A 12,125-nucleotide genomic window follows, 5' to 3' on the forward strand; every position below is an offset into this window, starting at 1 on the left:
ATAAAATATTAATAGTATCAAAAACACTGTTGAAACATTTCACATTTACATTTATACATGCTTTTATCCAAAGCAACTTACAGATGCATTCAAGGGAACATTTTATCAATATGTGATTGTGTCTTCCCTGGGAATCAAACTAATGCAATGGCCAACCTGTTAAGCTAAAGGGCACATTTTTTTAGCTCAATAATACTTTAGATTTAGGCAATAGGCTTTATGCCCAGCTGCACTACTTCCTGAACTTCAGCCAGCTCCTTGTTTCCTGTCTGCCATTATTGGACAAACTGATTAATCCAGGTGTGTCTGATTATTGTTGCGACTACTGAGGTCAGGCACACCTGGATCAATCAGCCCGTCCAACAATGGCAGACAGGAAACAAGGAGCTGGCTGAAGTTCAGGAAGCAGTGCGCTGCGTCCGAAACCGCCCACCCCCACACCACACAGTATGCAAAAAGCACTACCTTGCCCACTACATAGTATGGAAGTAGGCGGCCTCGGACGCAGCTGTGCCGCTGGGCACAAAGCCCACTGGCAAATGCATTTATCCACACCATTTTACAGTGTGTTACAAATTATGCACTTGATCAATATGTTGAAGGAGCATGCTTCCTAAACTGATTTTAATCCTTGACATGGCCTTATTCAGTCGATACTTAAGATATCAAGCTTGTATTTTCACACAGTGCTATCTGTGTCACATTTTGTCATTTTTAGATGTATATTTAGATTGTACTATTAACAGTTAAGATGTCCATTGTAATAACCGTATAATAATGTCGCCATCTGGAGGACAGTGAGTTTTACAGCAGTCCAAAATAAAAATTTCTGAACTAGACTACTTTACTGTAGGGGTTCAATCTTCAGCTGGCTGGCAGGAGCGGCCGCTGGCGGGTCACGTGACCTGCCACTCAACCACTGACGGGTCGCGTGACCTGCCACTCAACCACTGGTGGGTCACGTGGCCTGCCACTCAACCACTGGTGGCTGCCACTGGCAGCCGCCATCCCTGTCACTGGCAGCCGCTATCCCTGCCACTGGCAGCAATTGCTTGGAAGTAGTTTGGCGTATTTGGAAGTGATATGCTTTCATTCAGTGTGTTTAATGTCTAACTATTTTTCATGCTTTCACAACCGGTAGGAGGAGCAGTAACCTACAGCCAGCGGCAGAGTGATGAAGCGCCTGGTTTATTGCTTTTCTTTTCTGTTCAAAACCGGATTTGTTTGCTTTGTAATATGGATTTTTTTGTATGTGTCTGTCAGATGGTTATTAGGGCTTGGAGTTGAAGCTCCCGCTTGCGTTATTATATCAAACAAAATATTTTCAACATGCAGCTCACCACTGTTTTGTGCAAACTTTAATGCACACCCAAACAAAAGGAATTGTATTGTTTTTGCTCTGCATCTGTGCTTATGGATGTCTTCCAATAATCAATCATCATTTTGTAAAGATTTTCCGCATTTGAGGTGCTTAAATACAAATGATCTGAACTGTATGCATTACAGCCAGCTCAGTCACTGTTTTGCTATCCACAAAAGGAATATATCATATTTTTTTGATCTTCATTTGTGCTTCTTGATGTCTTCTAGAAATCAATCGTGGTTTTGTGGACATTTGTCACGTTGAATGCGCTTAGAAACAGGTGATCTAAACTGGATGGACCACACCTCAGTCAGCTACTATTTTGCGCCAACTTTAACGCACGGCCTCCTGCTCTTCACAAAAGGAATTATATGATTTTTTTATTCTGCATTTGTCCTTATGGATGTCTTCCAATAATCAGTCATCGTTTTGTGAACATTTGTCGTGTTTGTGGTGTTTAGAGGCGAAGTGATCTGAACTGGTTGGATTTACAGCCACCTCAGTCAGCCACTATATTGCGCGAACTTTAAAGCACAAACTCCTGCTCTTCACAAAAGGAATTATATAATTTTTTTTACTCTGCATTTGTCCTTATGAATGTCTTCCAATAATCAATCATCGTTTTGTAAACATTTATCGTGTTTATGGTGCTTAAAAACGAAATGATCTGAACTGGTGGGATTTACAGCCACCTCAGTCAGCCACTATATTGCACGAACTTTAAAGCACAACCTCCTGCTCTTCACAAAAGGAATTATATTATTTTTTTACTCTGCATTTGTCCTTATGGATGTCTTCCAATAATCAATCATCGTTTTGTAAACATTTATCGTGTTTATGGTGCTTAAAATAGAAATGATCTGAAGTGGTTGGATTTACAGCCACCTCAGTCAGCAACTATTTTGCGCGAACTTTAACGCACGACCTCCTGCTCTTCACAAAAGGAATTGTATTGTTTTTTACTCTGCATTTGTCCTTGTGGATGTCTTTCATTAATCAATCATCGTTTTGTAAACATTTATCACGATTAAGATGCTTAAAAGCAAATGATCTCAACTGGATGCACAGCTCAACCAGCCACTTTCTTGCTCTGATATATATCTTTAACTCTGCTGTAATAATTCTGAACATATTTTAGATGACAGTATAGATTCAAAATTATATAGTGCATTAATAAAATCACAGACCACATAATGTATTGGTTTTCAACAACGATTGTATTTTGTAAATGTTTACAAACCCACATAGAATAAAGACATTTTCTTAAAGATATTAAGTTTCTAAAATGTTCAACATATGCTTTGAATGGGTGTAATCCATCTGTACTGTAAACTCTTAATAATAAAAATAATTACTGAAAGATAACAGAAATATATTTTTTTTCGCAGTAACGCATTTAAGTGCTACTCCAATATAAATAATAAGATAAATAACCCTATAAATAATAAAATACAATACTTGCAGCAATATCGAAACATATATCCAAATTGTACATATGTAATCACAATCTCAATTTCTATTCTAATTTAGGGAATGCACAGAGTTAAGGGGTTGAAGAGTCGTCCAATCTTCAGCTATCACAATCCCCACTGGCACATCGAGAATCATACAGACAGCATCTTAGTCGTGATTAATGTTTACAAGGTGATGATGTTTTGTTGGAAGGCATCCATAAGCACAAATGAAGAATAAAAATAATATAATTGCTTTTGTGAAGAGCAGTCAAAAGTTTGCACAAAACGGTGGTGGCTGTGAATGCATCCAGTACAGATGATTTCTCTCACTGGCTGGCTGTGAATGCATCCATTACAGAGCATTTGATTTTGGGCACCTTGGGCGTGGTGGATGTTTACAAAATGATGGTGTTTTATCGGAGGACATCCATGGGCACAAATGAGGAGTAGAAGTAGTGTAGTTGCTTTTGTGAAGAGCAGTCAAAAGTTTGCGCAAAATGGTGGCGGCTGAATGCATCCAGTACAGATCATTTCTCTCACTGGCTGGCTGTGAATGCATCCATTACAGAGCATTTGATTTTAAGCACCTTAAACGTGATAAATGTTTACAAAATGATGATGTTTTATTGGAAGACATCCATAACCACAAAATCAGAATAAAAATAATATAATTCCTTGTGTGAAGAGCAGTCAAAAGTTTGCGCAAAATGGTGGCGGCTGAATGCATCCAGTACAGATCATTTCTCTCACTGGCTGGCTGTGAATGCATCCATTACAGAACATTTGATTTTAGGCACCTTAAACATGATAAATGTTTACAAAATGATGATGTTTTATCGGAAGACATCCATAAGCACAAATGAAGAGTAAAAGTAATATAATTGCTTTTGTGAAGAGCAGTCAAAAGTTTGCGCAAAATGATGGCGGCTGAATGCATCCAGTACAGATCATTTCTCTCACTGGCTGGCTGCATGCATCCATCACAGAGCATTTGATTTTAAGCACCTTAAATGTGATAAATGTTTACAAAGTGATGATTGTTTATCGGAAGACATCCATAAGCACAAATGCAGAGTAAAAAATAATATAAATCCTTTTGTTGAGAGCAGGAGGGTGCGCGTCAAAGTTCACTGGTTGTGAATGCATACATATAATTTTATATAATTATATAATTCCTTTTGCGGAAGGCAGGAGTGTGCCCGTCAAAAGTCCGCCCACAATAGTGGCTGGTCAGCTGCCTGTTGGAAGTCTTTCATTTGATATTAAGCTTGTTCGACTTCGTGCGGCTCCGTGGGAGCCTTCAGCCGGATGGCGTCAAAGCACCGCGAGAGCGATTTAAAGGAGATTCCTCCGGATGCGTTCGCAAGTCGCTCTCGCGGGGCGTTGACGTCATCCGGCTGGGGGTTTTTGCGGCGCCGCGTGAAGTCGAGCAAGCCTACTATGTAAGCGGGAGCAGGCGGGTAGCATCTATATGCACTGAGCTTCCAATTCAGGCCTTAATGGCCATTTGACTGACACATAGAACGGATTCATTAGACAGGGCAGGTGGGTCCGGTTTTGAACAGAGAAGAGGGGTGCTACATTGGGAGCTTTGTCACTCTGCTGCTGGCTGTGCTGCTCGTCCTAGTGAATGCATGAAAATACATTTTAATCCAAGTACATATTCAAATAACTAACACGCATAGACATTAAACATACTAAATGAATAAAAAACAAAGCATATCACTGCCAAATACGTTAAACGATCACTTTTGGGAGATCGCTGCCACTGGCAGGGATGGCAGGTGACGTGACCTGCCAGTGGCGGGGATGGCAGGTGACGTGATCTGACCCGTCACGTGACCAACCATCCCCGCTATAGGCAGCTTCCAATCAGCAACTGGCGGGTCGCGTGGCCCGCCAGTGGCTGCCCCTGCCAGCCAGCTGAAGATTGAACCCCCTCTCCTACTTTATGTCATACAGTAATGATGAAACAACACTACACAATATGCTCTTTATACGATACTATGAGTTATTGTCACCAAAGTGATTCACGAATAAATAATTAAGTAAGTGTAGCTGTAAATGTACATGTGATAAAAAATAACTAAAGTTAACAAAAGACACTTTACCCCCTAACCTTACACGTCTGCTAACGATACTACAGTATACTATTTACAGAAGTATCTAATCATTCTGAATTAAGTCAATCTAAATGCTGTTTAGTCCCAGTGCTAATTTCGGATTACCAAAACTTCACATTTTTCATGATGATGTAGTAGCCTGTACCGTAATACCATGTAGTCTCCTCTACGATGGTCGCTTTCGAAACACTGCATGCACGGTGATGCTTGGAAATCTTTATAAATCTTTTGTTTGAATCAGTGGTTCAAACAGGCCAAGTCCCGTGGTTTTAGTGAGTTTTAGCAAATGAAGCTTCATTGCGTCATAACCCTGTTCATAACCATTTCGAAACTCTTATGGTTCACCATTAGGGGGTGTTAATTTAAAATGAACTCATGAATCAGTGTCTTAATGCTTCACTAATTTCGGATCCGTTTAATTATTATAAATGTTAATAAAATAAAATGTGTGTATTGTGTTTGCTGGCCATTTGGCATTTTTTGGCATTCAAGTATTTTGTATGAGTGACGTAAAAAACCAAGGCCGATTGTTTGGGAACTTTTTGAGAATTGAAAAAAAACATTTTGAGAATTTGGAAGACTGTAAAGTCTATGTAATCACCTGGCATACCACCATAATACCAATATTTAGTGAAATGTAATGATTTGTAAATTGTATTGAAAGCATTACACTGTTGTGGACATATTTGCAATTGTTTGTAGAAGGTGATTATGTTGCGACCTCGTTGCCTTACAAATTTTGACCAGCAGGTGTCGCCAGCGTGTATGGTGTTTCGAAAGCTTCAAAACATTGAATCATTTTGCCAGTCAATTGGTTCAATTGATTCGAAGCTTCGAAAAGCTTCGTTTCCCCATCGCTAGTCACATCAGCATGATTTGTTTTGATTGTAGTCCACGACCACCCCATTTCATTTGACGTAGCAATCACGTGTATCCGCCCGCTCTGAAAGCAGAATGTTTTGAAATTACCCGCGCTGTGTGTCAGTGTCAGTGTGTGGTGTGAGAAGACGACGTAGGTTAACTGCAACTATCAATGTGAGTAAATACTTCAGTTTACTCTTTTTAAGTTTTTAAAGGAACTAAAGTGTTTGCCTATAGTTTTAGAACAAAACAACAGTTCTAAATGTTTCCACTGTCAAAATGTTTGTAGTGTAAATAACATTTTCTACTTACGATCAGCTTGAAAATATCTATTTATATCAGTAACTGCTCATTTGATTGCCGAATTACTCTTTGTTGTCTTTTGTCTAAAATCGTTAGTAACAAACGACGAGAAAAGTATAAGTTTATAAACGTCTACATTCCTTTTTATTTAGCAGTTTGTCATGTAACTTACAAATAGCATGGCAACGATACTATACAGTCAGTGTATATTTATATTGCAATGTAGGACTTATTTTTAATGTACGGGAACTCTAATTTCGCTATACTTCGTGTAACTTCGTGACAATAAAAATGCTGAAACAGGTGCAAACATCAAATTAAAACAATAAGATAAACACATTAAAATATTCGAAACGTTTACATTACTGTTATAATAATGTTATACACAAACAGTGTTAATGTAATTAAAGAGTCAAATGTTTATTTGATCTTTGAAAACGCGCCAAAAATATTGCACGCTGCCAGCATTGTTACCAGATTGGACTAAAGATTTTCCCGCCCAACTACATCTTAAAACCCGCCCATTTAAAAAAAACAGCCCAAAATACATAACGTTTTTTCTCATTAAACAACCAGACTAACAAATCGCACCGTACAGTAATAAAAAACAATTTTATAGTCAAAAATTAAAAAAACAGCCCAAATGTAAAAGAATCTGGCAACACTGCTGTAGATGTACACGGAAAACTTCAAAGCGGGAAGTGGCACGTCATGCCCAATCACTTCCCGTTTTGAAGGTAGCATTCCTCCACTGAAACTCCGCTTTTACGTCATACTTGGACCACGTGTAGGCAGAGCGTGTACAGTTAACCTATTCATACTGTATATTTTAATAGTAATTAGACTTATTTATCTGTCTGTAACTCTATTTCGGTGTATATTTGATTTTGTGAGATTTCTCTGAAAATGTGAGTATATGTATTTTCATTTGAGCAACATTTTTCAGACCAGTAATATGAACTCATGAAATGTTACTTAAGTTATTTTAATTTACTTGTCAAGTATTGTGAAATAATTTTGCGAAACGATTTTTATGTAAACATTGAAGCTCTATTAGCAGTTACAACTGACGGTTAAAATAACATTATGACGCTATTACCAGGAACGTGGACAATTACATTGCTTTATGTTCAAAGAAAAATATTTGGTTATTATATTTTTTAGTTCTTTCTAACCCCAAATAGCTGGAAAAATCTGGGGGGGAAAAGACAAACCAAAGGGTCTTAGGACGTAAAAATTTTGTATCCAATGACTTTCTTTTCAATTCTATATATCACTTGGAATCAATAAGTGCTGTAATAGTAGTTAAATGTAATAAAGCTATTATCTATTTGTAAAGAGACATCACGCTAATAATGCCTACCCTAGCCAGCTAGAACACGTGCTTATGAACCGGTTTCAGTTTCTATTGACTTTTTAATAGCCGGAGAATACGCCTTTAAATACAACATGCCTAAATGTAAACAAGGAGCCCCACAGGACATCATCATCCAAAAAAAGTCAGTAATAAATGCTACTGGCTATACCTAATGTATAATTTTCTCTTTTGCAGATATTTTCAAAATGAGACCTTGTAACGGAACGTCTGGTAACAGGTGAGAGAAGAATATTGTAAATGTACTTATACACACACACACACAACCATGAAAAATGTAGGGTCACATGACTACATTGTTTCTTGTGATTTTAAAAGTCTTTAAATATAAATGTCTATGCCTTAATGTTAGTATTTTCTTTTCTTTCACTCTCTAATCCTGACAGTGGCCTTGCAGCTGCTATTATTTTCTTGCTGGGCATGGGAACTCTACTTCCCTGGAATTTCTTCATAACTGCCATGCAAGTAAGATGCACTTCATTTTGTGGTTAAGGTTTTGATTTTCTATCATGTTCATGTACAACATTTATGTTTGTTTGCAATATTTCACTGACCGTTTGAATAACATGAAAGGCACAAATGGGACTGAGCAGGAAGATAAAGACCCCTACATGTTTGGCAACCTGAGTGTGTTGTTGGCCCAACTTCCCTTGTTATTGTTCACACTTCTCAATTCCTTCCTTTACCAGCAGTGAGTGTCTGATTGTAGGAAAATGTCCTTTTTCAAGTCTTAGCATCAATACTGTTTTATGAATATTGGCTACATAGAGATGTTATGATCATGAGAGATTTTGTTGTCCTTTGCTTTTGTAGCATTGCAGAGAGGGTGAGGATTGCTGGCAGCATGATCATAATATTACTCCTCTTCATTCTTACGACCTCAATAGTGAAGATTGAAATGACCCCGGACCACTTCTTCTCCGTTACCATGGCAACAATCTGGTTTATTAACAGTATGTTTCTTACATGATGTGTCATCTACTTTCCCTTTTTACTTGATGTTGAATACAATAAGTCCACACTTTTGTGTGAACAAATCACGATGCATTTTTCTTTATATAATACCGCTCTGTTTTTCTTAATTTTTCTGTAGTGTTTGGAGCAGTGTTGCAAGGGAGTTTGTTCGGTCTGGTTGGTAAACAATCCCCGAAACTTAACTCGCTGTTTATGAGCGGACAGGCTGTGGCAGGCATTTTCTCGGGTCTCGCCATGCTGTTATCAAATATCTGTAAGTACCAGTGATGTTTTACTGAATAATAAATGGATAGTCTTTTTTATGGCAGTTTCACTAAAAAATAATAATTTATTCTTAAATCTGTGTTTCTAAACACTTTCTATAGTGAATTCTGACCCGCGCACTTCAGCCCTGGGATATTTCATAACTCCATGTGTTGCCACACTTCTTACATTGTGCTGTTACTTCATATTGCCATATGTGGTGAGTACCACAAGTCGCTGTGATTTCTGTGATTAAACGTGTATAAAGTATAGAGTATTCAACTTTATGATGTCAAGGACCCCCAAATATGATGAAATCATGAACCTTTTTTGAGAGACCCCCTATTCAAAATAAATCAAATTATTTTATGTATAACAAATCGGCTACACTTAGAGTAATGCTACATTTTCAATTTGTAATTCAGCAACTTTGACTATTGTTTCATAGCAGCTTCAAAAGGAATAGTGCCTTACAAACCCCTGCGAGTGAGACAGAGGTGACTGAAATAACGAAAACACACTAGAACGATACTTAAATTGATAGTTCAGGAATTCTGCCATAAATTGTCAGTGGACAACCATTTAGGTTTTAATTTTAGGTTTTGAAATAAGGTTTATCTCTCATTTCTTACAACATATATTCCAAAATTGCTTATAACAGCATTTGCTTAAAGGGATATTTCACCTAAAAATAAAAAAGTTGTTATCATTTATTTACCCTTATGTTGTTACAAACCTGTATAAATGTCTTTGTTCTGATAAAAATGAAGCAGGAAAGAAAAGCGCCATTGACTTCCATAAGAGGAAATATTTTGAATTTTTGGGTGAATGTATGTAGTAAGAAGTGAAAGATAAACCTTATTCTAATACCTAAAATTAAAACCTAAATTTAACTTTTTGTCTTTTTCTCTGAAATTTTCTGGGAACCCCTTAGATCCTCCTGGAGGCCCCATGGGGGTCCCCTGACCCCAGTTTGAAAGAGAGTGACCCCTGATCTAGAGAGTGTGTTTGTATTAGGGATGCATTTCAATTAATCGTGATGAATCTATAGCAGAATAAAAGTTTTTGTTTACATCATATATGTGTGTGTAAACTGTGTATAATAATTATGTATATATAAATATGCACACATGCATGTATAATTTTAAGAAAAAAAGATATTTATAAATTAAGTATTTATATATAATATAAATTATACATAAATATACGAATGTATATACACATGTAAACATTTCTTAAATATATACATGCATGTGTGTGCATTTATATATACAAAGTTATTATATACAGTTCACACACATATATGATGTAAACAAAAACTTTTATTCTGCTATAGATTAATCACGACTAATCGGTTATAAATGATAACAATGTTATGACATTCCTTCCTATATTTCAGATTCCTGCTCCAGAAAATGGTTCCACTGATAAATCAGAGACAAAGAATGAGACAAATATATGTGGTATGTGTCAGACTACACTATCACTTGTTCTAGTGTTTGGTCAAATCACAATATTTTAAACAATCTCAAAATGTGATCCCGAATTTAACATATGGAGGCCGCCATTACCGTTTACAACCCAGTGCATTCCGGGTTAAAAATGTCATATTTGGCCGGGCAAGCGACAGTTGTTTTGTTACAATGACACATTGCGCCGCCTTTGGCTGTTTTCTTTTTCAGCGTATTCTCATAATACATTTTTTTATTTTTATAATACCTTTTAATGTTTTTGTCTCACATTTATATAGGCAATCTCAGTGTAAATCCATTAAGCCATACAAGTCTTTATAGGCAGGGTACCTTTTAAAGATGTTTATGTTGTTGTTTCAGAGAGCGTGACATTAGTTAAAGTGAAATTCAATGATGACAGTGGATTAGATACCAATGGCAAAGCTGATTTTACTAAGTCTGATTCTGAAGCCTGTGAAAAGCTGGATGAGTTTAAACAGGAATCCACTGAAGAGAAGTCAACTGTGCCTCAAGTCTTCAAACAGGTAAAGTATTTAATATTCCCTTCATACGCTTGTTTTGCACAGCAGATAAAATCCACTACTAATAATGGGGTCTATCATCAGCATAACAGTTTAAATGTAACTATTAAACCTGTTTTCATTTGTAAGTTATAATGCATTTCATTTTAAATCCCAGAATTAACAAATACTTGTATTGTTTTTGTAGATTCGAGTGATGGCATTTTGCGTGACCTGCGTGTTTGCTGTCACATTGTCAGTTTTCCCAGCAATTACAGTCATGACACAACCTACAGGCTTCTTCAAGGGGAAAGGTGAGTCTGTGCAAAATTGTAGCTCATGCGTTGTCATCCACAATTGCATACTTTTTTTTAAAACCTTTTTTTATTTTAGAACACATCTTTGTACCCCTGTGCTCATTCATCGTTTTTAATGTCATGGACTGGATTGGCAGATACATCCCTTCCCATATTCAGTGGGTGAGTCTGCTTAAAATGAATACACAATGCGTAACAACTCGAATTGTTTTTGTCTAACATCCAATTTTATTCGTTATACTCTCAGCCTTCAAAGAACAGTTATTTATTCCCTCTCTTGGTGGTACTACGAGCGATTTTCATTCCTGCCCTCATGCTGTGCAACATTCAGTCTCGCAACCTCCCGGCTGTATTCAGTCACGATGCAGCCTATGTACTCATCATGTCATTGTTTGCCATGTCAAGTGGATATTTTGCCTGCCTCTCCATGAGCTATGCTACACAGTAAGTACTCCAGAAGGAAATATCAAACGATTATTTATTGACATAATCAACTATAGACAATCTGTGGAAGTCTCCGAATGTCTTTTTGTTTCAGACTGGTAAAGCCGAAAGACGCAGAGACAGCAGGGGCATTGATGACCTTCTTCCTGGCATTGGGACTCTCTCTGGGTGCTGGACTCTCATTTGGCCTTAAAATGATTATTTAAGGAAAGTCAAATGAGCCTGCAATGCTGTATTTTATTTTCGCTTGACATAAACGCGTTCTGAATCAGTGCTGTAAATAGATTATGGTCTCATCCCGTTAAGGAATGGAAGCAATACTTATTCATCCAGTTGTCATGAAGGTTACCTTTTTCCAAATTCGTATTTATTTGACTGTAGTTCCTTTTGTATTTCAATGGGATTTTAAAAAGGGAAATCGCAGAGGATTTTAAAAAAAGGTTTTAATGTTTTTTACTGTTTTACATTAAGTTTCCCGGACAGGGATTAGACTAGTCCTAGACTAAAGTAAATGTAAGAGCTGTCCAAACTGAAAATAACTTATAAAATACATGAGTGATCTTTGTTTTGCCTCAAAATGCACACAAGTAATGTTTTAACATGTTTGTATTTATATTTCCTAATTAAACTAAGGCCCAGTCCTGGTTTAAGCTAATCCCTGTCTGGGAAACATCCCCTAAGGGGTGGTTTCCCAG

General features: G+C 37.1%; 1 protein-coding gene across 2 annotated transcripts; it reads left to right on the forward strand.

The window, feature by feature from the left end:
• The first annotated feature begins 5,871 nt into the window (after window positions 1-5,871).
• Window positions 5,872-12,125, forward strand: slc29a2 (solute carrier family 29 member 2). 2 transcript variants are annotated; one of them, XM_073871210.1, is made up of 13 exons: window positions 5,872-5,975; window positions 7,657-7,699; window positions 7,866-7,939; window positions 8,017-8,170; window positions 8,293-8,432; window positions 8,573-8,707; window positions 8,820-8,917; window positions 10,097-10,160; window positions 10,530-10,693; window positions 10,878-10,983; window positions 11,063-11,148; window positions 11,234-11,430; window positions 11,525-12,125. In XM_073871210.1, the coding sequence occupies exons 2-13, from the start codon at window positions 7,668-7,670 to the stop codon at window positions 11,634-11,636; spliced, it is 1,362 nt and encodes a 453-aa protein (XP_073727311.1). In that variant the 5' UTR covers window positions 5,872-5,975; window positions 7,657-7,667; the 3' UTR covers window positions 11,637-12,125. The 2 variants fall into 2 exon arrangements, with proteins under 2 accessions (XP_073727311.1, XP_073727312.1); XM_073871211.1 differs by lacking the exon at window positions 5,872-5,975 and adding an exon at window positions 6,859-7,012.

The sequence above is a fragment of the Misgurnus anguillicaudatus genome, chromosome 9, assembly GCF_027580225.2.
Source record: "Misgurnus anguillicaudatus chromosome 9, ASM2758022v2, whole genome shotgun sequence".
NCBI lineage: Eukaryota > Metazoa > Chordata > Actinopteri > Cypriniformes > Cobitidae > Misgurnus > Misgurnus anguillicaudatus.